Below are 27,888 nucleotides of genomic sequence, written 5' to 3'. Positions count from 1 at the left end.
AGGGCCCTTGCAAGCGCACATATACGAGAGCTTCTCCCCGAGCCTGTGCGCGCTCCCATCACTAAATAGGCGCGTTCTCTTTCTGTCTGTCTCTCCCTCTTTCCTGTCACTCCCCCACCTCCCAGCTTTGGTGAGCGAGACTTTCCAGAGAGCTCTCCCTGCAGCAGCATTAGCAGGTGGATGACGAGTGATCAGTTGTGTCAAAGGTACCACTGACCCCACTGCCACAAAGCAGCTCAATACAATACACTCAGGCAGCTTCAGTGGCGGGCATCTGCCCCCCTCCCCGAATTCAACGCTCGCGTGCCCCACACCCCTTGTACACCCGAGGTAAAGACTGCCCTGAGCACCACCTACTTCATCCTCCTGTCTCTAAAGGTGGAATGCCAAGCACATTGTTTGCCCCCTCCCCAAGCACCTGTCCACACTGCCTCATGGAAGAGTGAGTCATGATCTGCCTTCCTGACAGGTCACCCTTGTTTCAAATATTATTGCTATTATTAGTAGTACAGTGGTACCTCTGGTTGCGAACGGGATCTTTTCCAGAGGCCCGTTCGCAACCTGAAAAGAGCGCAACAGTGGCGCATCTGCGCATGCGCGGGTTGCAATTTGCCACTTCTGCGCATGCGTGCCACATCATTTTGCACTTCTGCACATGCGTGAGCAGCGAAACCAGGAAGTAACCCTTTCCGGTACTTCCAGGTCGCTGCAGGACGTAACCTGAAAGAGCATAACATGAAACGGACGTAACATGAGGTATGACTGCAGTAGTAATAGTAATAATATAAAAGCAGCAGCAACAACAACAACAAAATGAAAAGGGCAGCAGGAGGTGAATGGAGAAAACATGTTCCACAAACCGGAAAGAGTTACACCTCCTACCTGAGGTATGCCGTATTTGTCAATAATTTGCCAGATATACCAGTCTTCTCGCCTGGAAGCCTTGCGGAACTTGAAAGTGGTGACAAAGGCATATTCATCAGGAAGGCCTTGTGGGAAGACATCTCTGGGGGAGGGCAAGAGAAAGAAATGAGAATCATAGAATCATAGAATCATAGAGTTGGAAGAGAACAGAAGGGCCATCGAGTCCAACCCCCTGCCAAGCAGGAAACACCATCAGAGCACTCCTGACATATGGTTGTCAAGCCTCTGCTTAAAGACCTCCAAAGAAGGAGAGTCCACCACACTCCTTGGCAGCAAATTCCACTGTCAAACAGCTCTTACTGTCAGGAAGTTCTTCCTAATGTTTAGGTGGAATCTTCTTTCTTGTAGTTTGGAACCATTGCTCCGTGTCCGCTTCTCTGGAGCAGCAGAAAACAACCTTTCTCCCTCCTCTATGCGACATCCTTTTATATATTCGAACAGGTGAGGTCTGACCAGAGCAGAATACAGTGGCACTATTACTTCCCTTGATCTAGATGCTATACTCCAGAAGCATTTGAGCTGTGTACATCTGGGCAAGAAGGTGTTCAAAGATCTGTGGTGGCACAATAAATCCATTGTTTCTGATATAATCATAATATTTTTCCTTATTCCACTCGTTCTTTTTCCTTTATGGTCTCTGATTCTGATTGCCTTGGAACTCTACCAATCTGACCACAAAATGTCATGGTAGAACTGCAAGTCAGTAAATAACTAGTTAATTGATCACATCAGTTAATAAGGGATGCACGTATAATGGAAAACAGCAGCTCTATCACACCTTTATACCTCTGGAAAAAAAAATATCCCATACACAGCCTTCAATAAGTTTAACAAGAGCTGCAGAATGCAGTAGCTGGTATTGATTTCCCTCATCCTATCCAATTTGCCAACCAACTGGCAGATTGCAAAATTTGGATTAGTTGAAGATTCATCAGTGTGAATGGTGCCTTTTCAGAGTTTTTCCCAGTCACTCCTTACCAGATAGGAAAGATGACTAATTTCCTCTGCCCAAAGGTGCCAGCCAGTTGGCCTTACCCCTTCAAGGATATTCGATTACACACATGCCTTCCATCCAGGACTTCCCTTTTTTATTCCAAGGAATCAATCTACATCCATAGCCAACTGAACTTACACACTGGATTGGTTTTTTTGCTTGCTTGCTTGCTTGTTTTATTTATTCGAGTCTATTCCATTTATACATTGCTTCCCATAAAAAAATCTCGAAGAGTTTTTGTCAGGGTTTCAGGGACAGAGAGCGAGGGGGAGGGGTCCCAGGGCGACGAGGAAGAGGACGACGACGACCCGAGGTTGTCAGTGAGTCCGTCAAGTGAATCCGAGGATTCCCAAAAGGGAGCCCCCCTGGTCAGGCCAAGGGGCAGTAGAGAGGGAAGCAGTCAGAAGCAGGGGAACGAAGAGGGAATCCCCAGTGGGGGTTGGAGATCGGGACCGGCCTCTCCGTCGGAACGGAGTGAAGGGGGTGGAGTTGCCAGTGTGTCAGAAAGAGCAGAACAGGAAGCAGAGAGGGGAAGGAGTTCGGAGCAAAACGTCCTGCCGGAAGGGGAGGAGTGTAGTACCGAGAGTAGCGTAACGGTCGAAAGGAAGGTCAGAGGCAACGTACGCGCGCCAAGTTCAAATGTGGAGGCGCGCGGAAATGAGGAGAGCCCTGAGGAGGAGCCTGGTCCCAAAGCACGAAGGAGGGGGGAGCAGGCGTCAGAAGACTCAGCCTCGGGGGAGTCCCGGAGGGAGGGAGCACAGGGGGGCAGGAAGACCCTGAGGAAAAGGAAGGAGAGGAAAAGGTGGAGCAGTACAAGCCTCTTAAGCTGGTGCAGGGGCGGGACTGACTCAGAGGGGACTTCTAACATCTAAGGGTAACAGATGCTGAGCCACGGAGCTTGGATGTAACGACAACAATGTTCTTCAATAAAACCTTTTGTATATAACTTGGACTGGATTTTGGTCTCTTGTGAGCTGGGACCTCGGGTGGCTCTGACAGTTTTAATAATAAAAAACATAAACAATAACAACAATTCAATATTATTATTTTTTAAATCCACACAAATAAGCACACAAACAATTTCATCTATAAAATGGCTTGGGGTTTTCCTGAGCCTTCTCCCACTTTGAAGTAAATCTAGACCCACACCCACACCAAAAATGAGCCAAAAGTTGATCTGAGAATCTTTGGCTCATTTAAGAGCATTCTATTTGGCAGCCAGGAACACCAGGTTATATGACCCATCAGAACTGCACAGTTCCCAATACTCCTGTCTATGAAGGCACCTTCTCAATTTACACATTGTGGAAGGACTTGATAGAAACCCTGCAAATCTTGGATGCTTGCAGACTGCCACACTGGATGCCAAACCTTGGGACCTCCTCTGGTGCTGGGCACAGATCAATGACCGGGTGTTCAGAAATACCCTGCTTTGGCATCTTACTTTTATAATGGTGGTTGGCAGCCTGGCCTGGAAAGGGTGAAGCTTAAATGGATGTGCCTTGTGCAAATAGGAAATGAAAGTGGCTGCAAAGAACCTCTGGCAAGGAGAGTCTGTTCACAGCTGTAAGGAACGAGCCACTGTTTCTGTTGGCTTCCAAAATCAAAGGACTCGTACTCAATCCAAATTTCAAACAAGATTCCCCCTTTCCTACAAATATATTAATTTATGATTTTGCTTATAGATTTACTGTTGGCCCAGCTGTTTGTAGCAAATGCTTTAAAGATTCCTTATTGTCTCCTTGGATTATGTGGGTGTTCAGGTTTGTGCTCTGGTTTGTCCACAACTTTTGGTCTAGACTTCTATTTACTGAGGAAAAGATCTTACTCTGTTTTCTGGACAATGGGGAAGCTGCCGAGCCGAACATAAGAGCTGTGGATTCCGTTGTCCTTCATTCCAAATATCTCCCTCACACTGAATAATCCCATCAGGTCAAAACCTGTCAAAAAGGAAAGATACAAAGATGGGAAACAGGTGGGGACAAGCTGAGGTGAAGACAAGCAAGTCAGATAGTTTTTCTCCACTTCCTAAAGGTGATACACAGGGGACACTATTCTGAATTTCATCGTGTGTCTTTGTGGAAGGAGAGCCTCACAAAACCTTAAGCCCTGTTTCTATAAGAGGGCTGTGTGAGAACAACAATAAGAACTTTATAATTGTGAGCATTTCCATTTATTTCCTGATTCAGTCGTTTTGTTGTTTGTTTTTTAAGTGCACACACAAACACAGAATAATGGTAATGATGCTATTGATGCAGATAAAAAAATTATCTGTAGGTGAGGGAACACTCGCTTTCAATGGTACTTGTCAGGGGTTCAGAAGGAGAGACACAGGAGGGGGAGCAAATGGAGAGTGAGGAGGAGGAGTACGAGGGAGGCGCAGGCAGTGACAGTGGCCAGAGTTATTCCACAAGCCTCTCTAGCGAATCGGAGGACTCACAGAAGGGAGCGCCGGTGGCCAGAGCGAAGGGGGCTCCAGGGGGGAAGCCCCAGGAGGAAGGGGCTAGCGGGGAGTCCCTGAGCAGCAGCTGGAAATCAGGACCAGCTTCTCCACCAGAGCGCAGTGGGGAGGGGGAGTCCCAGGAGTCGGGACCAGTGTCCTCACCACCAGAGGGAGGAGAGGAGTCAGGTTTGGCAACGCCCACATCAGGAAGCAGGGAAACGGTCAGAAGGAAAGTCACCGGCTGGGCGCGCGCGCCAAGTTCAAATGTACAGGAGCGCGGCACAGCAGGGAGCCCAGAAAGGGAGCCAGGTCCTAAAGCCCGCTGCAGGGAGGGGCAAGACTCAGGAGGCTCAGCGTCAGAGGAGTCCAGGAAGGAGGGAACCCCAGAGGGCAGAAAGACCCAGTGAAGGAAAGAGCAGCGTAGGAGGTGGAGCCGGGCTAGAATCTTAAACTGGTGTGGGTGGAGCAGTGAGTCAGAGGGGACTTAGCCGGTCTAGCGTCGAGACGTGGGTCTGCGCGCCCAGAGCTTGGAAATGGAAACTAAACTTTAATAAAGACTTTTGTATATAACATCCACTGGGCGTTGGTCCTCTGTGAGCTGGGACCTAGCGGCAGTCCTGACAGTACTGAACTACAGAGGAACAGTGAACTTACCGCACCAGAGCCAACAGCCTTACATAATAACTTACAGCAGCATAAAATGGAGGTGAGCAAAGTACCCCTGATCTCACCAGGGGTTGTTTTCTTATCTATTGCTTCTCTCCTTGAACTGTTGGAGTCCATCAAAGTGAGTTCTGAGGTTGTTATCCTAGGATAACTGCGCATGTAAACAGGTCTATATCTGACACAGATGCTGCACCCGATACTAAACTTTAAGCTCCCTTCTAAGGCCACTACTTCGTAGAGAACCAAAATCAATACCGTGTTTGCCACAGTGGGAAGGTGCGTTCTGGCCGTTCGCCAAGCTTGTAATTGCATTTATATTACAGGTTACGGTAATTGCCCTGCAGGTATTTTCTTTGTTTCTGGCAGCTTTTTTTCTTCTTCTTCTTGGTGCTTTGCTCCATTTTCAATCAGCAGATGAAATAAGGCATTTATTACCATCCCTTGCCCTACAGCCTCACCCCTTGAAAGACCCAGGGAACAACTTTAATGGGAGAATTCTCTGACATATTGCTACTGGCCCCCAACTGCTCTAATAAAGTGCAGCCAATATATTACTTACCCTGACTCTAAGAGCTCCCAACTGGCCCTAATATAAAATAATAGCTTGGCTTCGCTGTAGAAACTCTATGAGAGCGTATATCAACAGGTTGTATTTACGCGTTCTCGCTCCTCCAGTTGTAGAAGGAAAGATGGAGGATTTCATGAGAAAATGATAAAGGGTGATTGGATTAAAAGTTTCTCAGCTTGCAAAAAAAGAAGTAGTACTGATTGGGTAAAGTGTGTGTGTGTGTGTGTGTGTGTGTGTGTGTGTCATTTTCATCCTGAGGACCACATCCTAGTATGGGCAACCATCCAGCAGCTACATGCCAAAGGTATGCAGGGCCAGAGGCAAAAGTTGGCCAGGCCAGAGACAAGAGTGAGTGGAAGAATGGAAGCCTGTTGCATCAGCCCAGCTCTTGCTGCTTATGTGACGCCAGTGTGATGGCCTGGGACTTGGGCTCAGACTCAGAACCGGAGGTGTCTCAGTTCGCACCGGATCTTCTGCCACAGGCGGCATCTGAACCGAGTCTGGGGCCTGATTCTGAAGAGCCCCAGTCTGCACAGGTTCCCCTGCAACAAGCACCAGCTGAGCCGAGTCAGGGGCCTGAGCCTGCCCTGGCTCCAGATGTGGGGATAACCTTGTTGCCCTCTGCTGGGCAATCACGTGCAGCTGCTCTACTACCAGTTGGGTCAGGAGAAGCTCAGGTGACCTCTGGGTCTAGTAACCCACCAACATCTCCTGAGCTGCTGGTCTGAGAGAAGAAGAGACCTGAGTACTCGCAGGAGGAGTGCTGTCCTTTGGGTGAGACAGGGAGATAAGTCACTGGGGGATCAGGACCAGCCATTACCTCATCAGAGATAAAAGGCTGTCGGACCCCACCCCAGTTTGTGGGAGCAACATTGTTGCTTGCTGGAACCTGCCTGAGACCCTGTGCCTGACCTAGCCTGGTTTCCTGCCTTGGCCCTGTTGGACTGACTCCTCGTGGAATCCTTGGATTCGGGACCGGACCTGGACCACGTGGCTCAGGTTAACCCCCGGGCCCAGCACAACCAGCTTCAAGCCACCTTTGCGGAGCTGGGATCATCCCAGCCTTGCAAAGGAGCACCGCCCAGAAAAATGTGCCTGGGACCATTGCCCCACCACGATATGCCCTGGCCTGCAAAACCATGCTTCAAATCCCCACTCAGCCATGAAACTCACAGAGTAAGCTTTGGCCAATCACTGTCTCTTGGCCTATAAACTACTTCACAGGGTCATTATAGTGCTAAAATGAGATGGAGGAGAACCATGCAGGGCACCTTTAGCTCCCTGGGGGTGGGGGGAGGATATAAATGCAATAAAGGCAATCCAAAATGCAATGCAACAAACAGTGGGTGTAGTATTTATGTGTACCAAATTTAAGCTGCTGGAGAAGTACCCTAGCCATTTTGAGTTCTGAGTCAGGAAGCTATTCAAGCATCCCTAAGACCCTCTCTCTAACAAAACACACACACAGAGAGAGAGAGAGAGAGAGAGAGAGAGAGAGAGAGAGAGAGAGAGAGAGAGAGTACGCATCAAACAATGTATAATTGGGCTGGCTGGAGGGGATCTCAAACTATCGATTAACAAAGGGCCTTGCACACAGGTTAACCGGCCGGGGATGTCATCCTTTTTTTCATGTGTTCAGCTTCACAGGAAATATCTCTTCCTGAACATGTGTTCTTTGCAGCCAAGGATCCATTCCAAAGGCCTGCAGCTATGCATGAGCAGATTATCAGCCTTGCAAGGGAGATTAGCTAAGGAGACTTCAATATTGAGGGCTTCCCAGTGCAGAGAGTGCAAAGGAAGGGCAGAATTAGTGTTGTTCCGAGGCGGGTGAACAACCATCAGGGCAGCTGATGTCTGCTGCAGCACGGTGCTGGTTTAATGTGCCTCTCTCCTTTGAGAATCAGCGGGCCACTGGCTCCTCTCTGCCAGCGTAAAACACATACAGCCCCTTGGAGAATGTTATAATTAGCTGGTGAGTCACTGGCATCTTAGGAATCCAATCTGCTCCTCTGCTGACCACAGGCCAGCAGAAAGAGGCACCAACAAGCAATCGCAGCCATCCCTGGCTATAATTGTAGGCTATTAGGTTTTACACACTGGCCCTGCAGCATTGGGTGCAAGGCCCCTGGCCATCCCACAACAAGCTATAAATAAGCACAGAGGCCCAGGCAGATGGATTGTTTTCTTGTTCATCTGTCGGGTGGGAAAGAAAGCCCTCAGTCTTCAAAGCAGACCTACACTACTTTAAGCTGAAGATCTGGGGACAGCATATCTCAGGGGTGGGAGACAAATGTGAGACAAATGCAGCCCTCTGGACCTTTCTGTATGCCCCATGGAATTCTTCCTAGCCTGGTTCTCTCCCCAAACCATATTCATCTCCAGCCCTGCACTGTATAGTCCTATAGTGCCAGACCCACCAAGTGTCCCTATTTTCCAGGGAGAGTCCTAGATTTGTAGAACCTGTCCCAGTTTCTGATTTGATCCTGTAATGCCCTGCTTTTCCTTAGGACACCCCTGTTTTCATCAGAGAATATATGGAGTTATGCGGCCCCCAAGGCAAGAAGCTAAGTAATGATCCAAACTTTAGAAGACATCTAAAGGCAGCCCTGTATAGGGACATTTTTAATATTTGATGTTTTATTATGTTTTTATATATATTGCCAGCTGCCTAGAGTGGCAGGGGAATAATAATAATAATAATAATAACAATAATAATAATAATAATAAGGCATCCTATTTTCATTGGAGAAATGTTGGAGGGTATGCCAAACCTTAAAGCCAGTTTAAACAACAGTTGTTAGGTCCATTGGCCCTCCCATAGATGTCTAACAGCTACTCTACTGGCCCCAGCATTCTATGTATGGAGGAATGGCTTCTCCTACAGAGACCTAAGAGAGCAAATTCCAGATGGATTAAGCAGTTTTGATTATAAACATAGGCTGGTACCTGAATACGCCATACTGAAATCAGTGGACTAACTCTTAGATTCCACTCATAGGCTCCATTCCTCAGGCAATCCCTGTGTGAATGAGTGGGGTGTATGTAGCTTACCAGTGAAATATTGGGGTGTTCCTCCTGAGATGCCCTATCCAGGGCCATCTTACCCATAGGTGCTAGGGGTGCGGGGCACCTGGGCGCCGGTCTCTCATGGGCGCCAAGTTGAGAGCCCGGGGCCATAGAGTTAAGTCCTGGGAAGAGCCTGCCTGTTGGTTGGAGTGCTATGGTGGGCTCTTCTGCTGTGGGCAGCTCTGTGCCGCGAGTTTGGGAGTGACCAAGCCAGTGAGATGCTGAGGCAGCTGGCCAGCTGTGCCCTCCTCTGCGCCTGGGACTGGGCAACCGGGGTGGGACACCAGGCAGATCTTTGCATCCCAGCACCGCATATGCTTAAGACAGCCTTGGTCCTATCTTACAAATTTCAAGGGAGGCAAAATTATAGCTGTTGAGTAGAGTAAGATTTCCCAGAGGGCTTCTGCACATGCCTGCTTCTGATATATCAGAGAAAGAGGGGGGAACCCCCCACAGATTTTCCAAAACAAGTTTCATTTAAGAAATAAAATAAAACAAAAATTCTAACCCTATTGAGTGAGTCACACCAGAACTTGGGTAAAAGACAATCCCTATGCAATCCCACCCCCCAAGCACTCCTCTCTCTGTAGCCTCTGCCATTCTATGGGAGTTTCTGCTTAAAATGAGCATCAGTAATAAATGCTGCATGGAAAATAACAAGACGAAGCAGCAAAACCCACCAATGCACGGGAGCTATTTTCCATCCCATTTCCCCCAGTCCCGGCATTGACCTGCAGCCAGGATTTCAGCCTGAGTCACGACTCGCTATTACTATGCTTGTTAAATCCCTAGTGGTGTTTCTGTGCATCGGATCAGAGACATGAGGAGTGTGTTAAATTTGCCTGGGGGTTGCTGCATAATGCTTTGTCATTAACACTGACTCAGACTCCTTGTTCCGGTCTCTCTCTCTCTCTCTCTCTCTCTCTCTCTCTCTCTCTCTCTCTGGGCTCCTGTAGTTATGTGGCTGCAATAAAAAATACTAATAAAAGAAACTTCAGAGAACAATGTGTCTCCATTTGCCTCCACTTTAACTTCATTATTCTTCCTCTGCTTTGCAGAAAAAGCAGGCGGTGAGAGGAGAGGTCAGAACCTCCTGCTCCAGTAAAAATCACAAACTTATTTACTTTGCTGCGCAACCACCATCCCCAAAATTGCAACTGCTCTCTACAGGACTGCCCTTTGAGACTAAGCCAAAGCCAAATATTGGTAAACCAATCATTGTCTGCCCACTAGACTCTTGGTGAAACACACACATACACCATTTCTTCTTTTTAAAAATACTTTGAAGCACAGAAGTGCAACCTCTCTTGAGAAATCCCTCTAATTTCTCCAGAGCAAAATGAATCCTCAGTTTTAATTGTAGGCTAAAATCTATCAATGCTTTTACCAAATACAGTGGGAACTCAGGTTAAGAACTTAATTTGTTCCAGAGATCCATTCTTAACCTGAAACTGTTCTTAACCTGAAGCACCACTTTAGCTAATGGGGCCTCCCGCTGCCGCTGCCTCGCTGCTGCGCAATTTCTGTTCTCATCCTGAAGCAAAGTTCTTAACATGAGGTACTATTTTTGAGTTAGTGGAGTCGGTAACCTGAAGCGCCTGTAACCCATGGTACCACTGTATTTAATATCTATATGAAGCCATTGGATGTGGTCATTAGGAGTTTTGAAGCAAGTTGTCAGCACTGTGATGATGTTGACACAACTCTCCTTTCCCATAAGATATGAATTGGGAAAGACTGTGAAAACTTTGAACCAGTGTCTTGATGCAGTAGTGGTCTGGATGAGGGCTGATCAACTGTGTTAGAATTGGAGGACAATGGGGGCTCTTTGGGTGAGGAGGGGTTCCCCATGTTTTGGAAATGGGCAAGTTCCCTGTTCTGAGTGGGATTGTGATCCCCTTTGAAGGAGCCAGTGTGAAGTTTGGGGGTAGTTCTGTTCTCATCCTGAAGCAAAGTTTTTAACCCGAGTTACTATTTCTGGGTTAGCGGAGTCTGTAACCTGAAGTGTCTGTAACCCAAGGTAACACTATATGTCAGAAAAGAAAACCCTCTGAGAAAACCGACTACGGATGCTACACTAACATAGCAAAACTAGCATGGTTGTGTGAATAGCTAGCACAAATAATCCCTACACACAGGACAGGAGTATACAAAGACATTTTATACCAAGCAGGGCATTGTTCCACCTAGCTCAGGGTTGTCCACACTGGCTCACAGGGTGTTAGAGATAGAGAATTGAACTTTGGACCTTCTCATGCAAAGTAGTTGCTCCATCACTGAGTTATGGTCCTTATGGTCCTTGTGAACATTTCTTGGCAGAAAATAGCCCCTGCACACCTTCTGCATGCAGATGAGTAAAAGGGCACAGGACCATTCCTCTGAGCCTGATCTGGATTATAAATGTCTTCTTCATTATCCACACATGGGTGTGTGAGGCAAGAAAGGCTACATGTTTAGGTGCCCATTGAACCTGGAACTCTTAAGAGATGAGGAGTTCCATGTTCCAAGGATATCTGTGTGCATCATGTTCCTTGTCTTTGATGTATCCTTGCTAATTATTTGATAGTAAGAATAAGGCCAATGGGAGCCACATGCTATCAGGTGTGGGGTCAAATGCACAGCCCTACAGTTCAACCCCCCTCACTTGGCATCCTTTTGAATAAGTTTGTGTTTTTTGTTTTGTTTTGTGACCTTTAAATGTATTTTCCCCCTGTACAGCAGAGATAGGGAACCTATGGACTTCCATATGTTGTTGAACTCAAACTCTCATCAGCCTCATGGCCAATTGCCAAGGATGATGGGAAATATAGTCTGGAGACACACGGGTTCCCCATAACTGATGCATAACTATGTGCATTGAATCATCTGACAACTAAGGATTCATACATCTGACAAACTGCATGGGGAGAGGGGTCTTTAAATATTAGTTCCAACCATGGTTATGTTCTGGAATAGGAAGCCCACATCTGAAATTTGCATTTGAAAAAAGGACCTAGGGGTATCAAGTGGATTTATTAAAAAAATAAATAAATCGCAATGCAGATGTAAATTCATGGTCCCCAATCTAGATTGAGAGACAAAGGGATAAAGCTCCAAAATAGGGTCCCATGTTAGTAATTTGGGTTGGGAGACCCTGTCCTCAAGGACAGAACCATGCAGTCATGGCCAAGTGTAAAAAGGTAAAGGACCCCTGAATGGTTAAATCCCGTCAAAGATGACTATGGGGTTGCAGCGCTCATCTCACTTTCAGGCTGAAGGCGTCAGCATTTATCCACAGACAGCTTTCCAGGTCATGTGACCAGCATGACTAAACCGCTTCTGGTGCAACCGAACACCATGACAGAAACCAGAGCTCATGGAAACGCCATTTACCTTCCCACTGCAGTGGTACCTATTTATCTACTTGCACTGGCATGCTTTCAAACTGCTAGGTTGGCAGGAGCTGGGACAGAGCAATGGGAGCTCACTCCATCACAGGGATTCAAACTCCCGACCTTCTGATTGGCAAGCCCAAGAAGTTAGACCACAGCGCCACCTATGCCCCAAGTGTAATGTGGCCCAGAAGACTCTATTTTCTGTGTACTTGTTATTCACAGACTAACTTCTTCCACTATGTTACTTCTCCTGTTGAAACGCTTTTAGCTTCTCTTGAAATTCTTCAAATGTTCCACCTGAGGATCTGGTCTCCCTTAACTGGCTCTATAGTGTATTTGGTTACTTCTCAATGGCCAACTGAAGATGGAAACTAAGATTCCCAACCCCAAACAAATTGCAGATAGCATCCCATTACCTGGAATATCATCAGTCTCTCCATTGGTGTGCTTGAACCTGTCTCCTTCTACGTGGACACTGGGACACAGCACATCTGAGAAGAAAAAGGGGAACAACAGATTTACATTAAAAATAAAGTAATTACTCAGGCCTCTAAATGGAAACTAGTCAAGTATCGTATTCTCACAGTGGCCAATCAGATGCCTTTAGGAAGCTCACAAGGCTGGGAGTCCAAAAAGTGCTCTCCACTGCTTGTGATTCCCAGCAATCAAAATTCATAAACCTGTTGCCTCTAATATTAGCAGCAGATTAGTGGTAATCATCTATTGGGGCCCATTCTGGAGACAAAGGTTCATTCTGGAGGTTTTCAGAGCATACTATCTGCGGGAGCTGAATTGTTGTATGTTAACACTCATTTGCCTTCTTGCAGTCAGAATTTTAAACTTTGCAACAAAGGCATATTAAAATACAAACTGCAAAAAAAACCCCAAGACAACCCAAGAATAATTAAAAACATAACAATCTCTAGAACCACAATTTTTCAGAATTTAAAACTGAAAAATTTTCCCAAATCATTTTAAAAATGAAATCTCATTGGGGTGCAAGCTAGAAACATAAAACTGCTTTGAAAACGAACTTTTTAAAGAAGTGTTTTAAAAAAATACATTGAATTTTCCAAAAGGCTCACTATCACCATCTAGTTTCACATTGTATATTGCCCTTAAAGGTAAAGGTACCCCTGCCCGTACGGGCCAGTCTTGACAGACTCTGGGGTTGTGCGCCCATCTCACTTAAGAGGCCAGGGGCCAGCGCTGTCCGGAGACACTTCCGGGTCACGTGGCCAGCGTGACATCGCTGCTCTGGCGAGCCAGAGCCGCACACGGAAACGCCGTTTACCTTCCCGCTGGTAAGCGGTCCCTATTTATCTACTTGCACCTGGGGGTGCTTTCGAACTGCTATTGCCCTTAAAACATACTTAAGACATTTTATTTGCAGCTGTATAGCTGAGTCCTGGCAGTCAGAACTGTATGGGGTTCCAAAAAGTAATCTATACCATTGTCCATAACATTGCCACTACTAGCATACTGTATATGTTACCCTACACATAGCAAGCTTGTTTGTAGTGGCCAGGAACCATCTACATTTGAAATAAGAGTACCTCTACTATGGATGTCAGAGAATTTAGGTGCATTCTGCCTGGTTGCTAATTGCTAGAGAACGTGCGACAGAGACTCTGATCTGATTTTAATACTGTTATATCCTTTCAACAGCTGCAACTTTTTTTACGTTTTGGAATTGTGTCTCCTGATTGCTCTTTCTGCTTCCTCCCAGCTAAGCACGTATGAAAACATTAAGCTGTTTTTCCCTAGAGCAAAGGCTAATTTCTGAATAACGGTGAAAATGGACCAAGCAGAGTTATTTAATGAACAATGGAAAACCAATGAAAATCACGGAGACTAAGAAGCAGAAAGCTGACAGGCAGTGCTACCTCCTGAACAGGTTTCAAAGAAGAAGGAAGGAAGGAAGGAAAGTGGACCACAGTGATCGGTGTGGCATTCCCCCGGTTTCCCTAAAAAAATCAGCCTCCACAGTGGAAGTTGTGAACCAACAACACCATCTATTTCCAGGGATCCCAATTTATTTCCTGAGGTTTTAATGAGTAGCCATGTAAGAAACAGGTTAGATGATTCTATGAATTGACTATCCCTATCTTGCCATTGTGACACTATCATTTTCCCATAATCCCTATGTGCTCTTTGTCAATAGGGTCCATCTTTCTTCCTCTCCTTTTTCTCTGTCTTTGCAAAGAGCCTTTGCTCAACACAAAAGTTATCCCAATATTTTTTAATTTTTTTTTTAAATAACCCTGGCACCAAGACAGATTTGCTGGCTACAGGTATCTCTTAGACCAGGAAAGTCATTATTAAATGGGCCAGCCGGATGCTTTGGAAGCTGCTGCTGATAAATCACTTCTATTATCCCAACAGCTGTAGGCATTTTGTTAGCATATGGGAAACATCAACCAACTGCACCAAGTTACCGTGGGTGGATGAATCCAGCTCGAGGCTGCACAGCAGGCTGATCTTAACCGCATTTCCGCAAATGTGAGCGGTGAAATGGCACTTTTGCCACATTGTCAAGAAATGTCCAGAACATAGAGCTATATTTATTAGAACGTCTGCTTAGTGGGATCTGACATTCACCCATTCACCTGCTTTTCCCGATGGGGTGAAGGCTATCATTGATGATGTTGATTATTAGTAGACTGGCCAATTACACATTGAGAGAAAAGAGGAAATTCATCCCCCCGAAATGATGACAAAATCTGCATGGAATATGCTGATTTATATGTATAGATGAAAATTTAGAAATAAGGAATATGATAGGAATATAATACATCTCATTATGGGGGGGGGCAACTGTGACGTGCACTGGATCAATCTGCTGTCCAGCTGCTGTTGATAGACAAACTCAAGGTCTCTCTTCTCCAGTCTTCTGGTACTTTCAACAGAACATAGACTGGATTGGCCTTCAAACACCTTAGGGTGGAGAGACTCCAGTTTTCATCAACCCTAACCAGTACGGCTAATGGTCCGGGGCAGGGGTGCCAACTTGAATAAAATATAGTGGGGGCCCAGGTAAGCCCTACCCCACATAATAATCATATGATGCAGCATGCACACACAATTTGATTGAGAATGCCCATCAACTTTGGGAGGGGGGTCTCTGGCCCCCTCAAATATTTTATTGTGGGAGGGGGCAAACCCCCCACGGCCCCTAGGTAGTTGGCTCCTATGGTGAGAGATGATGGGACTTACAGTGCAACAACAAGGGCTCCCCACTCCTGAAATAGAGGACACCGTCATATAGAGGACACCGTCAAATAGCTCTTCAAATTTCAGGATAATTCAGGAATACCCTGAATGTGGGTTGCTCTTTACAGAGTTAAGACAGGAAGGAAGGAAGGCCCCTACCCTCAGGAACTTATGATCAAAAAGTTGACACAGAGAAGGCAATAATAATAATATTTTTTTATTTGTACCCCACCCTCCCTGGCCGGAGCCGGGCTCAGAGCAGCTAACATCATATAAATAATGCAATATGCATAAAACAAGCAATCAATCGATTAAAATGCATCCCAAAATTAATTCAAATAAGTTAAAGTTAAAACTGGACAAATGACAACCCTCAGGTTAAAATTGAAAGCGGTTAATACTCGCCAGGACCAACTGCTTCCAACCAGAGCCAGGGCCTTTTCAACCATGGCCCCAGCCTGGTGGAACACTCTCTCACAAGAGACCAGGGCCCTGTGAGATTTGACATCCTTCCGCAGGGCCTGCAAGACAGAGCTGTTCCACCAGGCCTTTGGTCACGGTTCAGTCTGACTCATTTTCTCTTTGCATAAGCACAAGCACGAAGGAGGTTTCACAGCCTGCTCTGGCTGAGAGCAAAGTTAAAAAAAAGAAGACGATGTTTTAAACAAACAAATAAATGGCCTGCACCTGCTCAGCATGTATGGAAAATGCTAGGGGATGGAAGGCAAGCTCAGGCCATCACAACCCTGTTACTGCCAACCTGAGTATCTGGCAGCTATGCCTGTCTCCGAGTTGAGTTCTGCCTTGAAGCATGAGTACAGTGGGACCTTGGTTTAAGAACAACTTAGTTTATACACAACTTTGATTAAGAACGCTGCAAACCTGGAAGTAGGTGTTTTGGTTTGTGAATTTTGCCTTGGAAGCAGAACATGTTTCGCTTCCTGTTGAGTGTGTTCCGTTTGTAAATTGAGTCCCCCGCTGCTATGGGAAAGCACACCTTGGTTTAAGAATGCTTTGGTTTAAGAATGGACTTCCGGAACAGATTAAGTTGTAAATGAAGGTACCACTATAGTAGTGATGTCTTGCACATGACCTGGATAGCTCAGTCGGTTAGAGCATGGTGCTGATAACCATCCCTGTATGCAACAGCTGCATATTCCTGCATTGCAGGGAGTTGGACGAAGATTCACAGGGTCCCTTCCAACTCTACAATTCTATGATTCTATGCCTGAACTCATGAAGTCATAGAAACATGGAATCAGAGTTGGGAAGGAACCCGAGGGTCATCTAATCCTGAAATGCAGTTATCTCAGCTAAAGCATCCATCTAACCTCTGCTTAAAAACCTCCAAGGGAGAAGAGTCCTTTATCAGTCGCCACTGTGATCCACGCGACGGTCACCTCCAGACTGGATTATTGTAACTCGCTCGACGTGGGGCTACCCTTGAGACTGACCCAGAAACTCCAGTGGGTGCAGAATGCCGCAGCGAGACTCCTTATGGGGTCTTCGCTGCGAGATCACATTCATCCGGTACTATACCAGCTGCACTGGCTCCCGGTGGAGTACAGGATCAGGTTTAAGGTGCTGGTTTTAACCTTTAAAGTCCTATACGGCCTAGGACCCTCGTACCTATGGGACCGCCTCTCCTGGTATGTCCCACAGAGGAACTTACGGTCTGCAAATAAAAACATCTTGAAGATCCCAGGCCACAGAGAGGTTAGGCTGGCCTCAACTAGAGCCAGGGCCTTTTCGGCCGCGGCTCCAATCTGGTGGAACGCTCTGTCACAAGAGACCAGGGCCCTGCGGGACTTGACATCTTTCCGCAGGGCCTGCAAGACAGAGCTGTTCCACCAGGCCTTTGGTCAGGGCGCACCCTGACCCCCCTCCTCTGGCAATCTGCACAGAATTTTGCTTATTGGTTGCCATAAATTTGATTTTAATTATTTTTTTATAATGAAATGTTTTTAGAATCGTTGGATTATTTTGATTGTTGTTAGCCGCCCTGAGCCCAGCTTCGGCTGGGGAGGGCGGGATATAAATAAAATTTATTATTATTATTATTATTATCAATATGCATTAGCAGTCAGGAAGCTGGTGGAAGAAGACGAGAAAGACCTGCCTCTATAGGGTGGCAGGTCACTTCTTCACTTATTTCCAAGTGCCTTTTGGACGTCTAGATGAGGTCACTCTCAGAATTTCCATGTATTTTATAGGACTGTTTACAGCCCTGTCCACTGACCTCCTTTGGCTGCAAGGCAATCCTTAAGAATGGGATCAATCACCAAAGCAGACAACATGCTTGGCTGATGACTCACCCGGGCAGGAAGAAGGCACAGCAACAGGCGGCGACATATCAATTGCAAATAGCCAGAAAGCATCATAAAACACCCCAAATGGAACACCAGCTGAGCACAGGCTTTCCACACACAAACACACTTATTTCCAGCATAGTTTTTCCTTCCAGTCTTTTCCTCATTGAAAAAAGAGTTTTCTTAGATGGTACACAACACCAGTGCAGTTAGGAAAAATGTACAAAACTAGTTAAAATATATGTTGTAAGGAAAAGGAAGGGACATTTTATCATATGTAGTGGGATTGTAATGTAATTAATTTTTTTTTGGGGGGGGGGGAATTATATGCAATGAATTGAAAAAAAGTTCCATTTAACATTTGTTAAAAAACCCGAGGCATTTTTGCTGGGGATTGTAGGGAAAGACCTGCCAAAAAAGCTGGAAAACATCTTCATGTATGCGACAATGGCCGCGAGAGTTCTGGTAGCACAAGGATGGAAGACTGAAGAAACCCCAACTAAAGAATCATGGCAAGAAAAATTGATGGACTACGCAGAACTGGCAAAGCTGACATATAAGCTATGCGACAAGGATAACTGTGACTTTAAAGATGAATGGGAACCCTTTACAAAGTATCTGAAGACACAACAAAGTGAACTGGACACCTTGGCATGTTTTGAATAAACATTCACAAACTTTTTATTGATAATAATCAGCTAAATAGTTTGAGGATCTATACAACTTTGTAACATGCAGAAAACAGCAGTCTCAGAGAAACCAAAGACTGGAACTGAGGGAAGTCGGGGGGTGGGTTATGTGGGGGGGGGGGAGGGAGGAAAAATGGGGGGGGGGAACGAGGATGATATGTTTTTGGATAATATGTCTTTTTACAATTTTGATTAAAAAAAACTTTAAAAAGAGAGTGATTGGGGAAAAAAGAGTTTTCTTTATTAGAGGTGCACTGAGCAATTAGTGTTCCCATGTACCATACAAAGCTGGGGTTAAGTTTCAGCCTTACAAGTCCAATGGGTATTCGATGGAAGGTGGAATGCTTGCTTCATTTACACAACCTTCCCCCCAAGATTGATGCTGTCAGAGGAGGAATGGTGGAGACTGGCTCCCCAGCCTGACCCTTCTTTCCCTGCCCTTACCACATGTAAGTGTTCAAGAATAGCTCTTTCTGCAGATGCCATCATTCTGCCTTACAAGCACGGACCATATGACAACTCCAGTTTCCTGTGCCACATTTTAATGGGTGTGCAGATGTGTCATCCAGTGACATGCCTATATACAGTCCCCCTGAGACTCGGGGTGGATAAACCTAGTTCAGTTTCTATTTTGCCAATGTTAAACTGAGTCCTCGGCATTTCTGCATCAGTTTATCAAACATTAAAAACTTCCTTAAACAGGGCTGCCTTCAGATGCCTTCTAAAATTCAGATAGTTGTTTATTTCCCTGACATCTGATGGGAGGGAGTTCCACAGGGTGGGTGCCACTACCGAGAAGGCCCTCTGCCTGGTTCCCTGTAACCTCACATCTGTGTATCTGAAGAAGTGTGCATGCACACGAAAGCTCATACCAAGAACTGACTTAGTTGGTCTTTAAGGTGCTACTGGAAGGAATTTTTTTTTTTGTTTTCACATCTCACAGTGAGGGAACCGCCAGAAGGCCCTCGGCGCTGGACCTCAGTGTGATGTTGGAAGGTTCATTTCACTAATATATATACTTCCACTGATATATACTGATATATATATATATATATATATTTGCTTTCGTAGATTTTCACGGGTACAGGAATGCAGGTTTTGGTGTCCTCGGGTGTCTTCCCGTGTAAAAGTTGGGGTGTCTAGGCGACGTTTCGACGAGGTCTCACTCGTCATCTTCAGGCTGGTGCTTTCGGCTTCTTGTTACTGGAACAGAGCGGGATCTCAATGTTTGAGTTCCTATAAATACTGTAGAGGGGGTGTGGTGTCTAGCCTCCAATGTTCTGGGCAGAGAGGAAGTTCCCAGGCTAGTGTGCCTTTTCTTCACTCAAGGTATCTCTCAAGTAATTAAGGAACAAAAGAAGAAAAGGCACACTAGCCTGGGAACTTCCTCTCTGCCCAGAACATTGGAGGCTAGACACCACACCCCCTCTACAGTATTTATAGGAACTCAAACATTGAGATCCCGCTCTGTTCCAGTAACAAGAAGCCGAAAGCACCAGCCTGAAGATGACGAGTGAGACCTCGTCGAAACGTCGCCTAGACACCCCAACTTTTACACGGGAAGACACCCGAGGACACCAAAACCTGCATATATATATATATATATATATATATATATATATATATATATATATATATTTGCTTTCGTAGATTTTCACGGGTACAGGAATGCAGGTTTTGGTGTCCTCGGGTGTCTTCCCGTGTAAAAGTTGGGGTGTCTAGGCGACGTTTCGACGAGGTCTCACTCGTCATCTTCAGGCTGGTGCTTTCGGCTTCTTGTTACTGGAACAAGAAGCCGAAAGCACCAGCCTGAAGATGACGAGTGAGACCTCGTCGAAACGTCGCCTAGACACCCCAACTTTTACACGGGAAGACACCCGAGGACACCAAAACCTGCATATATATATATATATATATACTTTCCCCTAATCTACTCATCTTTGGACATAGTTTCTGGTTAGAGAACCACACCATAAAATTTGGAGAACTGTGAGTTTCAAAGAACAGATATGTTTCAGTTTGTACAGTGGTACCTCAGGTTAAGAACTTCATTCGTTCTGGAGGTCCATTCTTAACCTGAAACTGTTCTTAACCTGAGGTACCACTTTAGCTAATGGGGCCTCCTGCTGCCGCGGCGCTGCCACCATGCGATTTCTGTTCTCATCCTGAAGCAAAATTCTTAACCCGAGGTACTATTTCTGCATTAGCGGAGTCTGTTTACCTGAAGCATCTGTAACCACTCTATATTTTGGGGTGGAACGTTCAGACCAGAAAGGATCAAACTGAACAGGAAACCAAAACAGACCCGTTCCCCATTATCACCTGAGACATGGGGGACAAAAATTCAGTCTCTCAAACATTCCACCTCAACGTGAGACAGTTTCCTCCCCTCCAACGCAAGCTCAAGTAGCCAGCGCCAAGAGAAGCAAGCCTCCTCCCTCACTAACAAGCACTGATCTAAGGCGCACAAGTTCTTTGTCCCTACCAGGTGGCCATCGAAGGAGCGGGAACTGGAATTGATGTGAGGAAATGAAGGGTGACGAGAAACAGGAGGCCAGACACCGATAGAGGCAGAGGTGAGGTCATTGCTATGGAGACGTATGGGCCTCTGAGGCAGCACGCACTGAAGCTTACAAGATTCAGCTCAAGGTCTTGTGGCCTTTAATTAACTAGAAGGATTGACAGCGAGCTCGGTTGGGTTATTAGGTGAGACCAATCGATACTGGGGAATTTTGTGCTTTGGGTTGTCTGGTATTCACCATAGATCAGGGGCAGGAATAATGAGCCCATTGTTTCCTTCCAGATCCCAGCTTTGGTCATGCATCTGGGGTGCAAGGGGTGCTACTTGGAGGGAGAGGCTGTAGATCAGTGGTAGACTACATCCACATTCTTCAGCATCTCAGTTTAAAGAAAAATCTCAGACATCGTGTATTAGGAACTATTTCTCCCTGGAACCCTGAAGAGCAACTACCAGTCAGAATACTCAGTATTGATCTAGGCAGCCCACTGGTCTGACAGAGGATTAGGCAGCTACATCCATTCATACCTTTTCCAATGCACTAGCCATTTCAACTCTGTGCTCTGACAGGTCACTGCATACCTCTTAGCAGGTGTCTGAATTTACTGACTTCATACAATCCATTTCTATAGAGAATGTGACAACGCAAAGTGACAGTTTCCTCTTTGTTTCTCACTGGTGACTTATTCTAATAAAAATGCTTTTGTAGAGTGAAGCAAAAATGCAGCTTCAGGAAACTCGGCCATTTAAAGCTAGCAATGTGTTTCCCTAAATGACTTACAAGCTAAATTTGAGACAATGTGGCGCTGTGGGTTAAACCACAGAGCCTAGGACTTGCTGATCAGAAGGTTGGCGGTTTGAATCCCCGCAACGGGGTGAGCTCCCGTCGCTTGGTCCCTGCTCCTGCCAACCTAGCAGTTCGAAAGCACGTCAAAGTGCAAGTAGATAAATAGGTACCACTCCAGCGGGAAGGTAAACGGCATTTCCATGCGCTGCTCTGGTTCGCCAGAAGCGGCTTAGTCATGCTGGCCACATGACCCGGAAGCTGTACACCGGCTCTCTCGGCCAATAAAGCGAGATGAGCGCCGCAACCCCAGAGTCGGTCACGACTGGACCTAATGGTCAGGGGTCCCTTTACCTTTATTCTCTTCTACATAATGCTATGATTCTCCTCCAAACCAAGGCTCTCTCTCTCTCTCTCTGTCTCTCTCTCACTCACACACACACACACAAACACACACACACACACACAACAAGGGGGCCCTGCCATTGCCGGATTTACATATAAGATAAAAAGCTATAGCTTATGGGCCCACTCTCTTGGGGCCCCCAAAAAAAAATTAAAGGAAAAAAAACCTGGATGTACATTTCCAAAATATAAGATAAAAAACAAATAAAATAAAACCTACATACAGCAACAGTGTTTTATGTTGTGTTCTATTATGTAAGTAATGGGCATCACCTGCTAGTCTGCAACCTAAAATATCACATATAAAGGGCCCCATTACCTTCAGTAGCTTAGGGCCTCATCAAACCTAAATCATGCCCTGGGGCCCTTTTTGACAACATTACAGATCCTCCAAGTGTCCCTATTTTCCAGGGACGTCCCTGATTTAGAGAAGCCATTGCAGTTTTTGATTTGATCCCAGAACGTCCCACTTTTCCTTAGGGTGTCCCTATTTTCATTGGAAAAATGTTGGCGGGTATGGAGTTATCCAACCCCCAAGCTGTTTGAAGGCAATCCTGTATAGGGAAGCTGTTTTTTAATGTTTCATATTTTATTATGTTTTTATATATGTTGGAAGCTGACCAGGGTGGCTGGGACAACCCAGTAAGATGTGTGCAATATAAATAGTAAAAGTATCCTTGTGGAATAGGACATCCCTATTTTCTTGGGAGAAATATTGGAAGGTTATGACATTAGTATAAGTATGGTCATATGTTGGTTCTCGAATGAATCTGTTCCAGAAGTCGGTCTGACTTCAGAAAACGTTTGAAAACCAAGGTGTGGCTTCCAATTGGCTGCAGGAGCTTCCTGCACTCAATCAGAAGCCGTGGAAGCCATGTAGGACATTCGGCTTCCAAAAAACGTTTGCAAACCGGAACACCCTCTTCTGGGTTTGCGGTGTTCAGGAGCCAAAACATTCAGGTCACAAGGCATTCCAGAACCAAGGTACGACTGTATAAAATATGCATTAGGGCAATACCTGATCAAGCAAGATGCCACAAAATAGTATGCAAGCTTTGAATTTCCCAGAATTCTTCATTGCAGTGGTACCTCGGGTTACATACGCTTCAGGTTACAGATGCTTCAGGTTACGGACTCCGCTAACCCAGAAATAGTACCTTGGGTTAAGAACTTTGCTTCAGGATGAGAACAGATATCGTGCTCAGGTGGCATGGCAGCAGGGGGAGGCCCCATTAGCTGAAGTGGTGCTTCAGGTTAAGAACAGTTTCAGGTTAAGAACAGACCTCCGGAACAAATTACATACTTAACCCGAGGTATCACTGTAGTCTACAGGCTAAAAACACACTACAGGAGTAACATCCAGCCTAATGAAGATTTCTCAGGACTTGAAAGCTTGTTTGCTATTTTGTGACATTATGGTTGAATTACCTTTGGCTCCTTGACAAAATGTTTAAGAGGGAATTGGCACTGCCATTGTCTGATTCCTCCACTTTCTTCCCCATACTGCAGCCCCCTGGAAGCTCACAGTCCAATACCTTGAAAACAGCTGTGCATTGATATTTTACACCTATACAGGTTGTTGTCACCATGATGGGGTTCTTAGATACAGTACATTTTATTATTCTTATTGTGTATTTAGGGTGGTATTCAACTACCTTGTCCCATCAGCACAAGGATTTCTCTTTGTTTAACAGGACTTCTCATTCCCCCTCATACCCTCCCCAAATTTGTTCTGGAGGGTTGAGGGAACCCCTAGAACAGATTTGGAGAATAAGCAGAGAATGGTTCATTGCACAATTGTGAATCCTTGTGCTGACTGTGTTGGATACAACCTTCAACTTTCATGCCATTTTGTATATGTATTATTAGAACATACAAGGTAAAAATGCAGCATCCACAGTCAGAAGGAACTATGAATTTGGTTTGCCAATTTAAGTGGTGACTCTGTGCTAATATTGATAAAACCTCTTGTTCCAAGATCTTAAGTGTGCTGTCCTCAGGCAGCAATGTTCCTGTTCTTCCAAACATTGTTGCATGTCTTGCATGGCACCAAGAGTGTAAATTATACACCTGATTATTTACTGCAGAAAAACATCACTTGCACTCACAAAAGCAGGAAGAAAAGAAAAGCAACTTTCAGTAAGTTTTAGCTGAATAGCTAAGGTCACGTTAACAGAAATCAGAAGATGGTATGAAACCACTCATGCTCACCTAAAACCAGCTAGTGTTTTATCACCGCTTCGTCTGCTGTAAATTATAGGGAACAGACAAACAATTACAGTGACTGAGTGCCTTCCTATAAAATCTAAGCCTGTAAGTTTCACAGCTCAGCCACTTGTGCCTGTACGGAACGAGTGCCAATCGGGCAGCACATCAATCAGTGCCAGCTGGAGCTCCAGTCTAAGTGCTATTTCCAGAGGCAAAATTAAAGGCGAGGCAGGCCAGCATCTGCTATTCTCATTTGGCTTCTGCCTTCAGCACAGAACACAGGCAAAAATTGAGCAGCAAAACAAAAAGGCCCAGAATGTTGCAGTGGTTCAGCAGAAGACCAGATCAGTAGAATGCTCCACTGATTATGAGCATCTAAAGGCCTTTTCTGGTCCCTCCAGTCAGACTTGGCAGCTGGAATCAAATGGGTTTTGCAGGCTTGAGTGAAATTAATATGACCTTTCTTCGCTCCCCAAAATTCTCTTACTGCATTATTGTTATTATCTGCTGCTTTCTTCTGCTTATGCTCTAACTATATGTTTGTCAATAAGGTCAATATTGTGAGGATATCATAAGAAACACCAGGCATTCCTACAAATAAGCAAATCCACTACCCCTACCACATCAGAGCCCCCAAAAAGAAAAGCCTTGTCCCATTCAGTTGCCCTTAATCAACATGGATCCATCTGTCATGGATGCTTTAATTGAGTTTCCTTCTAGATGAACCTTGGGGTCTACAATTCTGCAATTCTATGATTCTAATAACACATCATCTCTCTCTTCGTATCTTCCAAACCACATCATTGTTTTTCCACACAAAACTTGCCCCCTCCCATAATATAGAGGCCATTTCCCCCTGAAACACTGATGCATACCTTCCAACATTCCTCCAAAGAAAATAGGCACATCCTATTCCAAAATAATACAGTGGTACCTCAGATTAAGTACTTAATTCGTTCAGAGGTCAGTTCTTAACCTGAAACTGTTCTTAACCTGAAGCACCACTTTGGCTAATGGGGCCTCCTGCTACCGCCGTGCCACCGGAGCACAATTTCTGTTCTCATCCTGAAGCAAAGTTCTTAACCCGAGGTAATATTTCTGGGTTAGCGGAGTCTGTAACCTGAAGCGTATGTAACCCGAGGTACCACTGTAATAGTAATTTTACTATGTAGCCCTTGAAAGCCTTATTCTCTATAAATTTGTATAATCCTATTCTAAAACCATCAAAATTGTGAAAGAATGCCAAATCCCATCAGTTAGACTCAGCCATCAGTGTCAGTCATCACGGTCAATGGTCAGAAACGATGGTTAGGGGGCAATGCATTGTCTACCTCTAAATTATTACTATTCAGCTGATGAATAGAGAAGACTAAGAATATTATTCCACAGTGTGAAATGGATGATCCCATAGAGGAATCAGTTATGTGAAAAACTAGGGCGTTAGAAGTACACAAAGGTCCCTATTTTCATCTGTAAAAGTCTGAATATTTTCCCTCCTCCTGTTGCAGTATGAAATGTTTTTATCTCTAAACCTATAATCTTTACTATAACAAACAAAACCCAGTGCCCTTCTCCTGTATTAACTAGGACTTTCTTTGCAGATTTGCTTTGTTTTTTGTTTCCTTTCAACAGTAAGCCTTCATCTGTCAAAAAAAAGGGGGGGGGGAGAGAAAACCTCCTTCGGGAACTGGACTGCAATGAATGTCAGACATGTGTAGCTGTCAGGTTTTACCAGAATAAACCAAAGGAGATTACAAGAGAAATATAAGAAGCTTGGGGTAATGGATATATTGCTAATGGGCATTTGCCTCCCCCCCCCCCCGTTCTTCTGCAAACACATACTCTTCAAGGGAATTCATAATGCATCAGCTCAAAAAGCAAACTTGCAGTAACAATCAGAGCTATAATTTTAGCTGGAAACCATAGAAGGGGAGGAGACTCTATAGTTCTCCTGAAGTTTCTGGAGTGACCGTTCCCCGCCTAAAACGGGGGGCGCCCTTTGCGTGGACGCGTGCAGCCCCTAGATCTGGAGCGGCTCCAACAGCATAGGCTTGGCTTTGTCTTCCCTCAGGTGGGATACCTGGAGGTCTCCGCCTACCTCAGTCAGTTGTCCAATCCCACCTGGGTGAAGCGTTGCCAAGGAGACCAGGCCAGGTTGGGGTAGGGATTACCTGCCCACACAATAGAGGGAGGATCTTACCTGGGAATCCTCACTTGGCTCCAGAGCTTCTCCCACCCTACCCACCCTCAGTTAATGTCTTATTTTGCAGGTTAACTTTTCTTCACAGGTTTTGCAGGTTAACTTTTCTTCACAGGTATGCGGGCGCTGCTACGTTAAGGTCGCTGTTAAAGGGCCGGAAAGGAATTTCCCTGCATTGGCAGGTTTCGCCTTTCCCGTAGCAAAATGTCACAACTTTGGCGGTATCAGGCCTTGGGCGGGAATCCTTTAGTCCATCTTCCTCTTTGCGGCGATACCAGGGTTCTCCGTTAAAGGGGTTTCTGAAGGGAGGCTTTGACTGTACGCCAAAAGGTCGTCATTGCTCTCCCCTGCGGCGGCGGCGTAACGGGGGCAGCTATCTCTGCTTGAACATATGTTCTCCAGAGCCGGCCCAACCCCCCCCCCACACACACTGGATAACCCTGATGCTCCCTAGGTCCCCGGCTGGGTACTGGGGAGGGAGAACGCCCCATGCCTGAGCCAAGGTCTACCCACATTTGAAATTTAATAAAGTTGTGGCCAATTTAATCCCATAGCACGTTGTCTTGAATCGTTATTCCACATGACGGGGGGGACCGCGCGGGATCTGGGGACTCTGTCCATGCAATACGATTCCCACCCCTGTCCACGCAATACGATTCCCACCATCCTGACCATTGGCTGCACTGGTTTGGGCTAGGGATGGGGAAATCTATCAATTTCAGTTTCACGGAGTTTGTCCACTGTCTAGTCTTTAGTTCAGTTCCTTTTCTTTCTTTCTTTTTTTAAGAGTTCACGGAAAACCAGCACAGAAAACCAGCACCTCCAACACAATGTATTTCTGTATTTTATCTTCACCAATATATGCTCATTTTTGTACACATCATTTGGTTGAAGAACCACTTGACAAAAGTACAATTTTAACAAGATAACTGTGTTTCAGTTCCTATGCATTAGGATGTGAACAAAAAATAGCTTCTCTTCTCTAGCTGAGGCTGATGGGAACTGAATTGCAGCAACAACTAGAGGACCACAAATTATTCATCGGTTAATTACAGTATCATCCCCACTCAGAACGACCTTATTTCCAGAATACAGACACTTCCCCCACTTCTAGCCAGTAATATTTTTAAAATCTATTCTAATGTTAGCAAATTCCTTACTAGAAGGAATGTGCAGCCCCAAACCTTGGTAGGGGATGGAACCTTGCACTTTTCCCAACAGATGTTACTGGATATGAATAGGATCCAACTATTGGTAAGGAGCTTATCTGATCAGGAGAAGTGAAACAAATGAAAGGCTGGAAAAAATCCCCATGTGAACATGGTCAAATTCAGTCTACAGTGATCAATTTGTTGTGGAAGTCTAGCTAACATAGATAGACAGGATAGCTGTTAAAGAACTCAAATGAGAAACCTTACATTAAGAGAACCGAAGGACAGCAGTGATGGATCAGGCCAGAGGTCCACCTGCACTAGCATTGTGTTCTCACAAGGGACAACCAGATGTCTATGGGAGAAGTCTTACAGC

At 45.5% G+C, this 27,888-nt stretch overlaps 1 protein-coding gene across 1 annotated transcript in view; it reads right to left on the bottom strand.

Annotated features, from left to right (window-relative positions):
- Positions 1 to 27,888, bottom strand: part of COL22A1 (collagen type XXII alpha 1 chain) — a 188,010-nt gene that overhangs the window by 112,366 nt on the left and 47,756 nt on the right. The window contains exons 4-6 of the mRNA XM_083748974.1: positions 12,452 to 12,526; positions 3,747 to 3,858; positions 883 to 1,006 (exon numbers count right to left, since the gene is read on the bottom strand). Coding sequence (XP_083605100.1) covers positions 883 to 1,006; positions 3,747 to 3,858; positions 12,452 to 12,526 — 311 coding nt within the window. The remainder of the gene's footprint in view (positions 1 to 882; positions 1,007 to 3,746; positions 3,859 to 12,451; positions 12,527 to 27,888) is intronic.

The sequence above is a fragment of the Podarcis gaigeae genome (assembly GCF_964106915.1).
Source record: "Podarcis gaigeae genome assembly, chromosome: 7".
In the NCBI taxonomy this organism is placed as follows: Eukaryota; Metazoa; Chordata; class Lepidosauria; order Squamata; family Lacertidae; genus Podarcis; species Podarcis gaigeae.
Note: the sequence above shows the minus strand (reverse complement) of the source record. Positions and strands in the feature narration are given on the sequence as shown.